At 33.5% G+C, this 18765-nt stretch overlaps 2 protein-coding genes across 4 annotated transcripts in view; one reads left to right on the plus strand and one right to left on the minus strand.

Moving 5' to 3' along the window:
- Positions 1 to 3053, minus strand: part of LOC137621520 (E3 ubiquitin-protein ligase RNF181-like) — a 147419-nt gene extending 144366 nt beyond the window's left edge. Inside the window, exon 1 of one of the 3 annotated variants that reach the window (XM_068351877.1) lies at positions 2951 to 3053. The gene's annotated coding sequence lies outside the window, so the exon portion shown is untranslated. Of the gene's footprint in view, positions 1 to 1499; positions 1688 to 2950 lie in introns of those variants that run through there. The other 2 variants (XM_068351876.1, XM_068351875.1) reach the window with 2 other exon arrangements.
- Positions 3054 to 12659: 9606 nt separating this feature from the next.
- The window catches only part of LOC137621522 (membrane metallo-endopeptidase-like 1), a 52470-nt gene continuing 46364 nt past the window's right edge, over positions 12660 to 18765 (plus strand). Inside the window, exons 1-2 of the mRNA XM_068351878.1 lie at positions 12660 to 12810; positions 18148 to 18478. Coding sequence (XP_068207979.1) covers positions 18350 to 18478 — 129 coding nt within the window. The 5' untranslated portion in view covers positions 12660 to 12810; positions 18148 to 18349. The remainder of the gene's footprint in view (positions 12811 to 18147; positions 18479 to 18765) is intronic.

Here is an 18765-nt window from a genome sequence, read left to right on the forward strand (position 1 = left end):
TCAACCAGCGAAGATCCTGGTAGTGAGACTTGACTGGTGACACTTCCAGCTCCTGTCCCAATGTCAGCTCAGCTAACACTGTCTCCAATGACCATGAACAGGCCCTCCAGTCAGTCCGCCATCTGTCCAACCTGCTGAAGGCCCTTGATTCCAAGAAGAGCCCCAAGCCTGGAATCTTCCAGCTAGAAACTGGTCAGAGTTTTACCCGATTCCTGAGGGATTTTGAGGCCTACTGGCCAGTAGATTTACCGCAGGAAGCTCTGGCCGATGAACCGCTGAGCTCGGAAGGTTCCTGAAGGGGGACACCAAAGAAGCGTTTTTGGCAATAGGGGGGGGGGGTCTGAATCTCATACCACAACATGACATAAAGCCGTGGCTCCGGACCCAACAGGGCCGGAAGCCAGTCAGCTGTTTCTCCTTATGACTATAGCTGGCATTCCAGGACTTCTTCAAATTCTTCTTTATTATCTTAGAAGAAAAAGAAGAATCAGAGATGGACGACGAACAGTCAGAGGAGGAAGTACAGTGCACATGCTTCTTCCTCTTGATGGGCCTCATTCCAGACTTTGCAAGCAGATTAGTTGAGATCTGAGCAACCAGTAACAACAACAACACTCTCTATGAGGGAGAAACCTCACCGGTTGCTCCAGCAGGAGTAACACTGGGGCACACTGCCGGCAAAGTGAGGAAACGCACATTCAAACGGTCCAGTGACCCCCACCCCATAAAAAAGTAGGTATGGATAAGGTTCCTAGGTTAGGTGGTGTTCTGGTGTTTGATTCCCTTTAAAAATATGGTTTCTCAGTCATAACTATTAGAACTGTAAAACGTCTCATATTTGAAAAAGATGGGTCCTGGCCCGTCAATCATTCACATCAGAACGGTTCAAAGTAGGCTACCTATAAATACACTAGGAACGCTTCTTATTTTCTTCATTATGAATATTCTTCTTAGGTAAATAGGAGCCTTTGTACATCAGCGGCCAGTTCCTCACGCGTTCATTAAAAATGGTCATCAACTAACCTAAACTTTCCACCCTAACCTAACCTACGAGCCGTGACCTTATTTACTTACCTAACGGGGGGTGCTGCCATATTCTAAGTTAGACATAATAATACATACAGGAGGCCGCTATCATACATACACCCTGGTAAATGTTTACCCAGAGTTTAAATACAGACCATATTTAATAGAAACAATATTATTTTCATAGCTCAAGATTAAATGAAGATCAGGAATCATAGATTAGGTTAGCATAAATCAAGAAAGAGAAGCTAATGGTTTTTCTTCAGCAAAGCATAAGTAGCTGGTGTATTCTGCCATTTTACAGCCAACACTCCCATCAGCCTTGTTCAACCCAAGCACTGGTTAATAATAGCAATTATTACCATCAGTGATACGATACTGGACTGACAAGTAATATCAAAACAAAGATTAAAAGAAAATGTCTGTGGACTTGTCTTCTTGTAACTTGAGATACTACTTTATAAGCTACTTACCAGATTCGGCTACAGTGAGCTATTATAAATCCTTTCGCTGGTTAAAAGATATCACATGCTATGGCAAATAAATTTGATGGAAGGACGACACTTTGCCAATTATTCAAAATTGTCAGATAACATTACAACACCTTTCCTAGATGAATGTCATCATTGCAAGTCAAAACTAAAGTGACAGATTCTTCTTCTTTGAAAGTAGAACGAAACATCGGACTACGTCAACCAACCTGGGGCTGGAAAGATAATAACCTCTTTGATAAAAATTAAGACTAAATGTCCCTTTTCAGTGTTCTGAGTAGTTGCAAGAGAATGTCTAATGAGATTCAAAAAATATAAATATATTGGACCTTTTTAAAATAAATAAACATGATAGAAATGACTCATTATTATCATAAAATTACCCTGTAGACTAGTTCGGTAGTTCCTAGACGTTCACTCCAACATCACTTGAGAGGTGACACACACACACAATATATATATATATATATATATATATATATATATATATATATATATATATATATATATATATATATATATATATATATATATATGTGTGTGTGTGTGTGTGTGTGTGTGCGTATATATGTATGTATATATATATATATATATATATATATATATATATATATATATATATATACATATATATATACATATATATATATATATATATATACATATATATATACATATATATATATACATATATATATATATATATATATATATATATATATATATATATATATATATATATATATTCCTTGAAATTGTAAGTAGCCTATACTAAACGAAATCTTAGCATCTTTAGTACACATTTTTCTTAAAAAATCTTCATAGATTCGTCTGTAGAAATTGTGACAACATTGCTGCATCCTATAGCATGTGGTTTAACTATTTGATTTCTCATCCAGCAATATTTATTTTTAATTTCGCTTACATTCATCTCCACTTGTTTAAGACGCGCAATTAACATATTGTACAATTGAAAAAAAAAGAAAAAGATAACAGAAAAATTCTCAAATACCAAATTTTTTTTTTTCTTTTGATAAGTGTTAACACCCAATTACGTTTTTTCTTGGTTCCAGGCTTTAAACCCTAGCCATAGACCTATTTGTCTGGTATATGAACAAAAACACATATGCAAATGATTCTGTATTTTTTCAAACGTTTGAATGAACCAGTATGGAAAGAAATAATGAAAAACTACATTAGATAAGAAACAAAAATAGGATAAAATACCAAACAGTTCTCTGAACGTAGTGGAAATGGAATAGATGGCTTCCGCCCCTTGCTCCGTACAAAAACTGGCTGAACATTATTATAAGAAAACCTCTAAAATGGGATGAGAAAGACGTTACACCCTATTTTCAAAGGCAGACATTAATCACGTTACATTAAGAACTTTCTATTTTATACCAAATTATTAAAACCAGAATCTTTAAAACCTTTGTACAAGGAATCAAACCCAGCTTTCAAGAGTGTGAGAGAGCAAGTCTCGGAGATCGTACCGTTAATATCCAACTTTACCAGAAATGACTGAAGCTGTAATACATGAGAAGCATTTTGTTGTTTCGTTGGAGACATTTCTGTTTGAAAGCTGATTGCTTATCGGGAGAAACGAGACGCGTCACCGAGATAATAGACAAATTAATGTCGTTAGATTATCTTTCGGAATGCACTGATAATGGTAGAGGATAATCGTCGCCACTTCAACGCCAAGTGCGGCGTTTGACAAACCGATTCATGAATACCTGAAATTTCATGAATTTGATAAATCATCAATCTTATGTACACACACACACACACACACACACACACACACACATATATATATATATATATATATATATATATATATATATATATATATATATATATATATATATATATATATATAGATAGATAGATAGATAGATAGATAGATATTTTATATACATGTGATGAGCATAATATCTACGTTATTTCTAGATAGCATTTCCTTTTAAAAAGAAAGACTATAACGAATAATGAAAAGACTGAAGAGGTAGACACAGACAGCTTGATATCAGAGCATTGTAAATAAACAATATAGAACTCTAAGTGGCAAGGAGAGTGGGGAATCTCTATCAGATACTTAATGCAGTGAATGATAACCAAGTATGGTCCTCGGTGCACCAACGAGGGAATTCTAAAAATGGAAAAAAGAAAGAATGTAAGAGGTAACATAAAAAGACACGAAGATGTCAAAATAGTGCAGTATTTATTATGTAAATGTTAAGGGGTATTAAATTAAGATAGAATCTCTGGAGGTGATAGTGAGCGCTGCTAGACCCATAATAATTCGTCCAACTGAAACGCATTAGGGAAAGAGGGAAAATAGAAATCAAAGGATATAAAAATTTACGAGAATAACAGAAACACAGAAGGGGTGGATTGACTGATAGTAATTTAAGAAGAACTGGGAATTGTAGCAGTTGACGTGAATAGAGAGAATAAGACCCATGAGCAACCCGTCAGGTCAGGTCAGGTTCAGGGGTGAGGCATAGCCCTTGCAACGGCGCACCGGATAAAAATGGACAATGGTCGCATCAAGATTAGATTAAGTGTAGTGCGTGCTTCACAAGATGGTAAGAGGGCCAAGATGGAAAAGGTGGAAATGTATAAAGTAATAAAAGAAGAAGTCAAGAAGGTAGATAAGAATGGAGAAAAATTACTAATAGTGGGAGATTTTCATTCTAAAACAGGAAAGGAAATAAGATAGAAGTTTCAGTAGGTGGGAGGATGCTTGTATAACTGGTATAAGATATGAATTTAAGTATTTTCAATAATCATGAAAAATGAAAAGGAAAATGAACACGAAGTGAAAATGGAAAACTAACCATAATAGACAATGGAATAATCAGAGAAGAGAAGGGAGGAATTAAGACTTCACATAGCTGAAGAGAAAATAGTAACACCCTATAGATTATCAGATAAGATTACATGCACAGATCACAATGCCATGGCAATTGAAATGGACCGGCGAACGATGAATAAGTAGAGTAACTACTATAGAAGAGAAGAATTCTAGACTTAAAAAGATTTGCAGATGCGAATGAAGCCGCAGGGCCATTGAAATCATCAAAGGTAGGGGGACGATAAAAGAAAAGTATAAAATATGGCAAAAGCGCTTAATAGGATAAAGGGAAAATTCAGTAGGAAAGGCACTGAAAAGTTCAACAAAAGCACAAAACGAATAGGAACATTAATGAGGACGAAGAGTAAAATAAAGAATATCAGATTAAAGGAAAGTAACTTAAGAAACAGACGACTCCAATTCGAGAAAAATTGATAGATAAGTATCCAATAAAAGAAAATGCCAGCGAAAATGTAAAGTAAATGCAAACAACGGATTCAGTAAAAAGAAAATGGAGCAGCATTCTGTGATTAAAAAAAAAAATAGATGGACATAAGACGTGTGCTATGACTGCCATCAGAAATAAAGATGGAATAACAATAGAAAATGTTGAAGATATTAAAAAAGAATAAGAACTTTATTATACAGATCTATTTACGTTGGGAAAAAAGGTAATACTGAAGTGGAGAGGCAAGTTGACAAAATTAATATAATTGAAATTCAGGTGGGTAATTGAAAAAAAGTAAATTAGAAATATATAAAGTGATGAAGACAACTCAACAAGAAGTAGATGCAATTATACTATCCCTGAAAACTAAGAATACAAGAGACAGACGAGAAATGAGCAATAAATTGATGAAAAACTTCGGCCGAGACAGGAAGAATAGCAAGAGAGAAATTATAAATGAAATAAAAGAGAGAATATATATACTAGATGAATGGGATGAACCAGATATATTATCAGAGGGTAAGTCTAAAGGTAGCATATTAGATATTAGCAAAAGAAGAAAACTATATATTTCATACATGCTGAGTAAGATGTTTAAAAAATTGAGATTAATGAAAATTAAGGATGAAATTAATGGCAAGATTAGCAGATTTCAGTGTGGTGGGATGGAGGGTAGATCAAATCAACAGCAGGTCACCTTTGTACACTGAATGTTGTTATAGATTATAATAATTACTTAGGAACCTTCACATTTATATAGTTTGGGGATGTAGTAAGATGTTTCGATAAATTATACCTGAAAGACTGTATTAAGAAATTGTGTAAGATGGTAGGCAAAGATAATGCCAAGATGATAAATAAATTAAACGAGAGAGGTAAATCGATAATTAAGAGTCCTGTCGGATATGCAGAGGAAATCATAGAAAGAAATGTAAGACAGGGAATAATTTTTGGCCCAAAAATTTTACAAAGTTGATACTATAAGTGAGAAGACGATAACCCTGATTAAAACCATTAGGATAGAAGCTCTGATATATGCAAATGAGATAATGTTCCTTAGTAATAATAGATACAAAGTAGAGAGACCCCTAAGCAACTACAGCAGTTTGGAAGAACTAAAGAAATTGACTTTAAACACCAATCCACAGAAGTCAGCGGTGTTAAGACTAAGACATAAGAAATAAGTTAGATAGGTTAACGGGTTGGTTAGACATGGGAGGATAGAAATAGTCGAATTTAAATACTTAGAAGAATGATACTAAGAAAGGGAGACCAAGGTCTTAGCATAAGCAAATGAGAAGTAAAAACAGAATATGCGGTGCAAGACGTTAGGCAGTATGGAGACGGTAACAGAGTAGGATAGCCTATAATGGAGATTTGACATTGCTAGTGGGAATAAAGATATATGAGACAATAGTGGTGCTGATAATATTTGTAAAGATCGAAACATATGGTGTAATAAAGGAAAACTAAATGAAAGAGCTTTATAAAGGGTATTCAGTACTCGATTATGAAAGGAATGTTTTTAACAAGTGGCAGATACACCTCATTGGGAGTTGATAGGGTATAAAAAGGTGATGCTGTTTCATAACGTCATTACATGATTGCGATAATAAACGATTAGTTAAGAAGATAGCGGAAGATCAAATAAGAGAACCATATGGGGAATGCCAGGGGAAAATTCTTACAGAAATAGGCTGGGCAAAATATATGATATTGAAATTGAAGAAGTAAGAAAGTAGCCTATAGAAAGGAAGAACTCAAGATAAAAACAACACGCAAAGTGGCAAATAAAATTAAAAGAAAAATGGAGGAAAATAAAGCATAAATTACTAAGTTGAGGTTTGTAAATGGTAATGGCAGAAGTGATTACACAGGTGAACCTAAACATTAAGGAAGCTGTAATAGTAATAAGGGAAAGGTTGAATATGATAAACTTAAAAGAAATTATAGAAACAAATGAAAAGGATAGGGTTTGAGAGATATGCCGAGAGGCAGATGATACTTTAGGGCATACGTTTAGCTGTAAAGAATTAAGAAAGTTTAGATGGAGTAGCATAGAGTCAAGGAAATTAGAATCGACAACCAAAGAGGTTGCTTGATACATTACACAGGCTATTGACGTTAGAAATAAACGTAAACAATCTGTGTAGGAAGTAACTAATGACAATGAACTTTCTGTAGATTACATTTCTTTGCACCGACACATTTAGTAGTGTGCCCACAATCATAGTCTTGTGGAGTGAGCAACGAGGGGCCTGAACCTGAATGCTGTGCACTGTAGGCATTACTTAAAGTACTTTGCAACGTCCTTTCGGCCCATACATGCACCCATTAATTCAATAATTGCCCTTCTACGTTACGTTCGTTCCCATTACCTTCCTTTCATATTACTGTCCAACTCCCCTCAAATTTTACTGTGACGGGCGGTGGGGCGAGCAGTACTGAAGACTACCTACAGAAGGAGCTGTATGACTTCCCAAGTCCCAGAGACAGGTCATATGACCTAAATTCACAAATATATTACAGTCGGTGCATATATAAAAACATATAAAGAACTGCCTCAAAACCCAAAACAATGAAAAAATAACGCATGTAACCGCAAGATTTGACATATCTATGAAGGAAGCCGTATTAATAATTTGCAAACGTCTTACACAAGACAGGATCAAGCCCATCCTAACGAGCTGTTATAGAGGGAATGGAATATATGGAATTTGGGCCAGGGCCAAGGAGGCACTTCATCGTTTCATTAGATGGGACTTTAATAATGGCCAGAATATAAACGGTTTTGCTTTACAACTTAATAAAGAGAATACAAACGGAACATTTTTATTATTCTCCTGCCATTTATCACATTGGGGGCAACTGATTACAGCATACAATATGGGTGGATGCATATAGATGAATGGAATGATGAGATAGCAGATACTAAAAAAGAGCTTTTGAACGCACGGCATCGTGAGTATTCTGTAGGCTGTACAAATAACTGAAAATACTTGGAAACTTCTTCCTCAAATACAATACGTATCTATTTAATATACAAGTGACTTACAAGAAAACGTCATTCGAGATAACTGTGATATATGACAAGCAAATAAAAAGGTGTCTGTCTACTAAAGCCAACGATAAGAAGGCCTTCAAAATGAAACTTGAAAGATGAAGATAAGATACCTGTACCACCTGCTGTGTTAACATAGGCCCCAGACAGTGGATGTTATCTCTCTTCTTATTGACAACAAGCGCTTTCGCCATCCGATTATATTTAAACTTTCATCCTCCTTGTATTTCTCCCTTTAGTTTGTTTTCGGATCGACGTGTGTATTCTTACTTCCATAATGCCTATAGCTGTCCCTTAAATTTTTCTTTATACGTTGTGATAATTCTTTCTATTCCAATCTCCCGAAATCTTTCAAAGTTGATTATACATTAATCTTTTTAATCCATTATCAGAATTTTTTTGTGTAGCATGTGGTCACATTCTCTGTCCTCATACCATATTTACTATATATTAGGTTATCTTTTATAAGAGCGTGAGGTTTATTCATATATTCCTCTACTTTTCTTTTTATAAATATGATGACTTGCCTTGTTCAAGTCTGTGTTCAGATAGAAGCGAGCAGTGGCTACATGAGTAGCCTTTTTAATACTATTATCGGAATTGGCAGTATTTTTTGGGTGGAGGGTGGAGTGGGGTGGGGTTAGTAGCTCCTGGTGCACAGTTCGAACTGTCTAATGTGGTAGCACTAACGGTACATTTTCGTAATGATACGAGAGAGAGAGAGAGAGAGAGAGAGAGAGAGAGAGAGAGAGAGAGAGAGAGAGAGAGAGAGAGATACCATTGCTTATAGTTACACCTATTATCAATTGACCTGGCTTTTCCGCAAATTTTTCCTTGTAGATTGCTCGACCCCTCTATGAAAGTAATCCAGGAACGACATTCTGTTACAATTTTCCAGTTACATTTTTAACATCTATTCGATTAAATTTGGTGTAAAAAAAATGTAATTATCCCAACATACAGATATCATCTATTTATCAATATTATGTGATTTAAGGTAGGCAAATCTGACAGTTTCAAAGGCCCACAGACAGATTGGACTATGAGCACTATATACAACCTTTTAATAATAAAAAAAAAAAAATATCATAAATGCATAATTCTAGTTGTACAGATTTTCTCGGCCAATTTTGAATGGTTGTACATACATGCAAATTTACAAAGGATCGTCAGAAAACGCATCAAAAATTGAATTAATAAAATAATAAACTCTGATTGTACGTGTCATCCAGTCCTCATTGCGCTGTTGCACTTAAAAAAAACAAAAATCCTCGGATTGTTTGACGGGAAATTGGGAAAACCGGGAGGTTGGAAAGGTCAATTGCTCTTAAAACTTTTTTTTTTTTCTTTTGAGTTACTCATTTCTGGTGATGAGTTTATACCATGATATGAAAAATAGAAGGACTTGGCTTTAATACATATTTTATACTCATCACGTGTTAGCTTTCGTGATTTATACACAAACAAACATACATACATACATACACAAATGTATATGTATACGTATAAATGTGTGTGTGTATATATATATATATATATATATATATATATATATATATATATATATATATATATATATATATATATTTATATATATATATATATTTATATATATACACACACATATGTGTATATATATATATATATATATATATATATATATATATATATATATATATACTGTATGTATGTATATAAATACATATATACATATATATGTATATATATATATATATATATATATATATACACATATATGTATATATACACATATATATGTGTGTATATATACACATACACACCCACACACACACACATATATATATATATATATATATATATATATATATATATATATATATATATCACCTCCTACGTCTATTCAAAGGGCCTCGGTTAGATTTCGCCAGTCGTCTCTATCTTGAGCTTTTAATTCAATATTTCTTTATTCCTCATCTCCTACTTCGCACTTCATAGTCCTAAGGCATGTAGGCCTGGGTCCTCCAATTCTCTAGTGTCTTGTGGAACCCAGCTGAACGTTTAGTGAACTAATCTCTCTTGGGGAGTGCGAAGAGCATACAAAATCATCTCCATCTACCCCTCATCATGATCTCATCCAGATATGGTACTCGAGTAACTTCTCGCGCAGTATCATTTTTAATCCTGTCCTGCCATTTAACTCCCAATATTCTTCTGAGGGCTTTGTTCTCAAATCTACTAAATCTATTGGAGATTGTTTCATTGTCATACCATGAATCATGTCCATACAGTAACACGATCTCACTAAACTAATGTATAGTCTGATTTTTATATGTAATTTCAGGCGATTTGATTTCAAAATTTTACTTTACCTAGCTATTGTCTGATTTTCTTTTTCAATCATTCACTAAACTCTATTTCTAAACACAGTCTTGATTCTAAAGACCCTGTATTGGAGATCGTAGTTCCTAAATATCTAAATGATTTATCATTCTATCTCATTAATCCCGTGAGCAGACAGAATGCCTAATGACATAATGCCTAAGGACAGAATGTCTATGGACAAAATGCATAATTCCTCAAGACGGACAAAATGCCTAACAGACATAATGCCTAATGGACAAAATACCTATCATACAAAATGCCTAATGGACAAAACATCTGAAAAGTAATAAAAAAAAGTGGAGTTTGTTTAGGATATATTTGATATTAAGGAGGACTTATAGATAACATGTTTATAAAATATGAAATATTCAAGGAACTCAAGGGAAGAGAAAAAAAAAACTTGAAACAAAAGTGTTTTTTTATTAAACAATTACTCTTTAAAAACATAATACAGACTAAATAATCTTAGTTTTCTTCAAAAACATAAAACAGATTGAATATAAATTCATCTAATCATGAATAGGTTATTTACCAGAATTGAAGAAAATTCAAAGATTATGTGCCACAGCCCTTTGAAACCTACATCCTCATCGTAAGTTGCATGAATTTTTTTAATCCGTTTATTTACTCGAATATATTTCTTATTAACTTTTTCAACATTTGCACCTAAGAGACAATAAACTCGATACTTGCTTGCTCAGTTTTGATTTTTTACAAGCTTAGAGAGAGTTGGGTGAGTAATTGAAACTCTCTCGTTAAAAGCATGGTGCCATCCTTCTAGAATCTAGAAAGTTCGTAGTTCTTGGCAAATTTGATTCTATTCTACGGTACACATTCCACATTTGAACATCGAAGGTTAGGCGTCTTCGTCGACCTCTCTGAACTATTCCGAGCAATTTAATTTCAAAATATTCAAAGAATTTACTCAGAATTTCGTCAGTTTCGTGGTCGATTGAATTCAAAAAGTTTGTAAAAAGATCAGCCATATCATCTGGAGGAACAAAAGCTAAGGCTTGCAATTGTTTGATTATGAAAGCATTGTCATTATTCGTGTAGCAGCGCTGGAGAACAATATTTTGTATTTTGCGCCAAACACATTGACTGAAATGAAAGAAACAGCCATTGATTGAAGTATTTGGAAAATAAAATCATTAAACTTTTTACTGCTGCTTGTTCATAATCAAGTCACTGACTCTGGGAAAAGGCTCTGCTCTTTGATGAACTCGAATATTGTATCATAAGTTTTGTTCATCTTTACGAGATGTAACACGTCATACTAATGGTAATGTTTTACTTAGAGAAACAACACAATACAACGTATACAGTTGTTTTCCGACTGGTGCACAGTTAAAAGTGTCATCACTTAACCACTTGTTCTTACTTTTCAAGACTTCCAAATTCTTTCTAGTTTTGTAAATATGCACATTTTCTGATTCATATCCTTCAAATATTAGTTTTTTTCCTCCTTTGTTACTAATGATAATTTCCATTTTGGACTGAAGGGTTTCTAACAAAAATTGAAATGATTGATAAAGAAATTTGTTTGAGGAAAAGAAGTGTAAGCTTTTTCTGCCTTTCAGAGTGCAAAAAGAAAAGTAAAATGAACAACGGCTTGTTGGGTAGTTATATGGGCTTTAACTGTAAGATCTTTACTAATCTCGAATAATTTATTTAAAAATGCTAAATAAGATCATTTTGCCGGGAAGACGTTTTGTCCATTAGGCATTTTGTATATTAGGCATTTTGTCCATTAGGCATTATGTCTGTTAGGCATTTTGTCCGTGTTGAGGAATTAGGCATTTTGTCCTTAGGCATTCTGTCCTTAGGCATTATGTCATTAGGCATTCTGTCCTACTACCATTAATCCTTTCTCCTTCCAATGATATTTCATCTTCCACTGCATGCACCGATCTCATCATCTTTGTCTTTCTTCTATTTATCTTCAGTCTAACCTCGTGTGATATTTCATGCATTCTGGTAAGCAGGCATTGTAAATCCTGTGGTGTTCTGCTAACAAAGACAGCATCATCATCAGCATACTCTAGGTCTGCTAAATTCCTATCACCAATCCAGTCCAATCCTTCTCCACCATATATATATATATATATATATATATATATATATACATATATATATATATACATATATATATATATATATATATATATATATACATATATACTAGTCACTGAAGAGAGAGAGAGAGAGAGAGAGAGAGAGAGAGAGAGAGAGAGAGAGAGAGAGAGAGAGAGAGAGAGAGAGAGATATTAAGCTACCAGTCTATCTCAAGTAATAACGACTATTTACTTACACCAATGAACGTAATAATGGCCGAGGTCGATATTGTGCAAGACTTCGACGCCAGAAAGGATGCGAGGCAGAGATAAGACTGACACCTTTAGTATCCTATTTGGGTGTGGTTAGACTGAACTACAGTGTCAAGCATTACAGTTTTGTGATCACTCGAGCAACAGCATCCCAGGGGAGCGGGATCTCTTGACCTTACTGTACATCAAGTCTTTATTTTATTGACGTCACTTGACCCAACGTAGATCAGGTATGTTTAGACAATTTGTTATTGCCTAGGTTTGCAGCATATCGAAGGTCACTCGTTTAAGAAATTTCCTTATTTATTCTTTTGCCGTTTGAAATTTAAAATTTCTTTTTATCACCAAGTGAAAATATTTTAACCTTGCACTGTATTTTAATACAAGGGCGTAGGAGGGTTTTTTTTTTCAGGTGAAGGGGGGGGGGGGGCCGGTAAAGTTTGAAAAGGCACTGAAGGGGTGGGGGTTCTTCCCCTTAAAAAATTCTATGATGAAATACCCTTAGATGCCGTTTCCTGGCATCTGACAGCAGATTTGGCCACAACAAAATCATATTTACTGGACGATTTTTATGTTACCAATTACCACTTGTACACAATGGTTATCATAACATATCGTAAGGCCTACATGCCGAATTTACCAAAAAACATAGTAACAATGTTATTTCTTTGCTATAAACTCATTCGCAATATTGATTAATTTAGGGCTATCCGTTTTCTAAGTCTGATATGCTTTTACTTACGATTTATATCTATTATTTGTTTTTCAATTCCAATTTTATCTTTAGATTTTTAACGGCTTTTATATTTCTAATTTCGTCTGATTTCTAATTTAAAGGATACAATTATCTAATGTTTTACTTGATAATTATGTTACTTGTCTTTGGTTTTAAACTATGGGAATAAGGTACTAAGACGAACACCTCACAAACAGAGTACTCCATACACTTGAATACACTGCATTGATAATAAAATCTAAATCCAGGTTTTTAAAATGCCTTTCTGTTAGCAAACTCTCTCTCTCTCTCTCTCTCTCTCTTTCTCTCTCTCTCTCTCTCTCTCTCTCTCTCTGTATATATATATATATATATATATATATATATATATATATAATATACTTATAATATATATTTATATACAGTATACACACACACACACACATATATATATATATATATATATATATATATATATATATATATATATGTGTGTGTGTGTGTGTGTGAGTATATATACGCATTATCATCATCAGCCGTTACTAGTCAACTGCAGAAGAAAGGCCTCAGACATGTTCTTCCACTCATGTCTGTTAATGGTCTTTCTGTGCATGTCCACACCAACAAACTTTCTTAGATTGTCAATTCATCGTCTTCTCTTCCTTCCTCTGCTTCTTTTACAATCTCTAGGGAATGCTTCTATTATTCTTAATGTTCATCTACATTTTTTCCGTCATATGGCCATGTCCATGTCCTTTTATTTTCCTTACACGTTGTTAGAATCCTCTCTACTTCAGTTTGCTCTCGTATCCATGTTTCTCTTTTTCTGTCTCTTAGTGTTATTCCCATCCTTATTCTTTCCATAGCTCTTTGAGTTGTGACTAGTTTATGTTCTAAGGCTTTACTAAGACAATAATTTTCTGATGCATATGTTAATACTGGTAGGACAATTTCATTAAATACTTCTCTTTTAAAAAAAAGTGGCATTTTACTTTTATATATATATACATATGTATATACATATATATATATATATATATATGTGTGTGTGTGTGTGTGTATACACACACACACACACACACACACACACACATATATATATATATATATATATATATATTTATATTTGGTGTAGAGTTCAACCAGTTTTACTACTATGGCATCAACTCCATCTATGATTAAATCAATTGTTAGGTCATCTTCTCCCGCTGCTTTGCCTCTTTTCGTGTATTTTAATATAAAATACATGCATACACACATACAGTATATATATATATATATATATATATATATATATATATATATATATATATATATATATATATATATATATATGGACTAGAAAAGACCATCTCTAGTAACCAAACCTTGCAACATGCAATATCAGGACCCTGTCTAGGGAAGAAGATCTTGTTGTGTTACTAAAAGAGCTGGAATGAATAAATTCGGATATAATAGGATTGAGTGAAATTAGAAGAACAGGGAATCATATAGAGTTAAAAGATGGTCATATAATTTGATTTGGAGGACATGAAAGGAACAAAGAAAATGGAGTGGGTTTCCTTATTAATAAGAATCGTGCAGATAACACGGAAGAAGCTTATAGTATAAGTGATAGAATTGCAAGATAGATAATGATACTAAATAAAACTTATGCAACAACAACATTCAATGCAGAGGAAGAAAAATGCAAATCCAGATTTAGAATCTGGATCAGCTCTAAAATTTAATGGGGTTGTCCATGACCTAAGATCTATCTGTGGTGAACATTTAGTCAAAATCCGTAAAGTACTTTTGACGCAATATTGTCCACAGAGAGACACACAGACAAATAAAATAAATAAATAAATAAATAAACCCACTCAATTTTATAACCTCCTTGGCGGAGGTGATAATAATAATAATAATAATAATAATAATAATGATAATAATAGTAAAGAATTTAATAGACAGCAAGTTTTTGTAATACAAATTATGAGGAGAGCCAGCAGTTAAAGACCAAACAGGAGGACTAGGTAGAACGAAATAATTAAAACATTTCCTAAGGATAGACTGATCACCTAAAATCTTGAGAGACTTTCTCATCAAGCTTATTTTTTGATAATTCAAAGAAGAACCAGACCAAATGTAAATTTGTAATAAAAAATCTCCCCTAAAATTTTAAATATGTTGTATATAGTTAAAGACACATTATCAATGTAAAGATATGATTGTCTAAGAGCCACTGCCATCAACCTACTTATAATCATACTTTGAGTTTTGTTGGGATTCAACGTCATGCCACATAATTTGCACCTTGCACTCATTTTAGACTGAGCTCTAATAAGGGACACAGGATCCATAGGGAGACGGAATTGATGAAAAGAGAGTAGCATCATCTGTATATGCAACGAGCTTGTTTTTTCAGGTCAAACCACATATCATGTATATATAGTATGAAAAGTAATGGGACCATAACATTATCTTAGAAACACCAGATATTACACTATATAATAACTATGGTGTCCATCAACAGCTACTCTTTGTAATCTGTAACAAAAATCCAATAATAATGCTAAGAAAATACCCACCTACTCCCATCTGTTCATGTTTGAAAACAAGCGCCTGAAAATTAACACGGTCAAAGGTTGCAATAGGACAATCTATGCAAGTAAAAGTGAAGAGGTTGAACAGAAAAATGGAATAAAGCTGGTGGGAATAATCTTCCATCCATTATCTGAAACTTTTTTAAAAATAGCAGCCTAGTTGAAGAGCTCACATATTTTTAAAGACTTCTAGTTATGTCTAATAAGTATTTGAAAGGATACACACACAAACACAGAGAGAGAGAGAGAGAGAGAGAGAGAGAGAGAGAGAGAGAGAGAGAGAGAGAGAGTAATCATTGAGCCTAACTGCTGTATTTTCACACAGTTCTATCTAAAGGTCACCACGTCCTATGTTTGGAAATTTCCTGTTTTTCTTAAGACCAACCATGAATATTTAAAGGTTTCCTGAACCTTTTAACAATGCAGTAATAGTTACATCGAAATCAACACGAACATCTACGAATGATGATATTGCCATGACTTAGACAACCACTTCTCAATTTCATTTAGTTTTTTTTTATGAAGGATGAAACGCATCAATTGTAAATATCGTTCACTGGATAAAGATCACATTAACGAAACTAACAGAAAATATTACATAAAATTTGTTAACAAAATATGATAAATGGAACGTTGAAGTGGAAAGTAGATTTGCAGTGATAGAATTTTTGGGGCAGAGTTTTGATATGGAAAAGAAACCATCAAACAAAGAAAATTAAATTTAGATCCCTTGGTCTCATATTTCATTTCATTATTGCTATATATGAAAAACATTATTATCTTTACTATAATTACTAACATCATAGGCATTACCATCACTGATATTCATTTTTCTATCTTGAATTACCTTTAAGATCATTTTCACTATTTTCAAGAGTATTATTAGAATCATCAAACAATTACCCTTTCAAGTAGATCAATTGAACATTACCCTCGACGACACACAAACACACACATACACACACACACACACACACATACACACACACACACATATATATATATATATATATATATACATATACATATATACATGATCTACGTATTCATTGATCCCAATCATTTTGCCACATTTTTCTTCCAACTCATCTTATTAAAATATACTACAAAAATAGCAAAATATGACAACAGGTTCCATATTTAAAAAAAAATATCTATTTTCATAAGGGAAATTTGTCTCAATAACTCCTTCATGTAAACTAAAATTCTCTTTTTTAGATATCCTTCATTTTCCCCTTTTAAAAGGCCTCCTACTACATTCTTTGTCTCACCCAGTCAATCATACACCATTACATTATTCAAAGACATTTATAGAGCTATCTATAATGCTAAAAGTTACAGCTCTCTCTCTCTCTCTCTCTCTCTCTCTCTCTCTCTCTCTCTCTGGTTTAATTGACTTTGGTACCATTGTGCAACGTTCTCCTCATATTAGGTCTTCCAAAGTTTTTCATTTCTTACCGCAGATTTTAAACACAGTTACCGACTACAAAATTCTTTACAATTTGCTCCCATATGTAAACTTTCCTTAATGGGCTTCATATTTACGTTAAAATTTTAGAAGAAGCTTGGATGTATAACACTCCTCTCTCAACATCCCATCTATATATTTTAATGCCTGATGGTTCCATCACAAAAACTCCCAACTGCTCTCAATGAATTAAAGCCTACATTAAACATCCTACACATATCTTGGGTTACACATATACATAAATATATACAACAAACATTTATATATATATATATATATATATATATATATATATATATATATACATATATAGCCTATATATATATATATTTATATATATATATATATATATATAAGCTGAATGTATATATATATATATATATATATTATATATATGTATGTATATATAAGCTGTATATATATATATATATATATATATATATATATATATATATATACATACACACACACACACACATATATATATATATATATATATATATATATATATATATATCATAACAGTAAAATCTTTGTTTTTCATTTTATACACTTATATTTAAAAAATACTCCTATCAAATTAACACAAAAGGTTTGATGTTTTCTTAAAAAAGACAACTACAGTGGATATCTTCACTTGACTCAGAACATAATGGTACAAATTCGTATCCTGACATCATCATCATACCGGATAGTCTTAGTATCTCTGTAATCATAATAATTTTTATCATCAACCTTACCAGCACCTTGTCCGTTGTCTGTCAGTAAACCGATTCTTACTATTTTCTTTATATTCCAGGTTGAAAATCTCTGTGGCAAACACCAAATCAACCCCTAAGCTAGGAAAGGGACATAGCGGGTATTTGCCAAGATCTGCTGATCGGAGAATTCAAATTGGACGGAGAGCGAGAAGGAGAGAAACATTTGAAAGGTGAGAGAAGGAGGCCACCCAGAGGCACTTCTCATGTCCAAAAGGTACACAGAAAAGATATCAAGAAGCCATGGCGGGGGCAAATAAAAGAACCACCTGCGTCTTGGCAGCGACTGCCATCATCTTTATCATTGTGATCATCATCTTGTGTCTGGTGCCTGACCCATGTTACAGAAACGACCCGCGCCCAGAATGTCAGGTGAGACCCACTTCGTCTGTATTGTACTCTTTATAAAAAGAAATTCACTTGAAGCTCGAGAGAGAGAGAGAGAGAGAGAGAGAGAGAGAGAGAGAGAGAGAGAGAGAGAGAGAGAGAGAGAGATTTAAGGGGCTTCCCAAGAGCTATAACCCTATGAAGATATACTTCAGCATCCTGTCCTCAATCCTTCGTTTCTTACTGTGCGTCTGCACGGGTCACTTAAAGAGATAACATGAAGCTAATGTGCTCACATCCTGCCAGGTGTCGCCACGTTTTCTCTTATCTCA

The sequence above is a fragment of the Palaemon carinicauda genome, chromosome 28, assembly GCF_036898095.1.
Source record: "Palaemon carinicauda isolate YSFRI2023 chromosome 28, ASM3689809v2, whole genome shotgun sequence".
In the NCBI taxonomy this organism is placed as follows: Eukaryota; Metazoa; Arthropoda; class Malacostraca; order Decapoda; family Palaemonidae; genus Palaemon; species Palaemon carinicauda.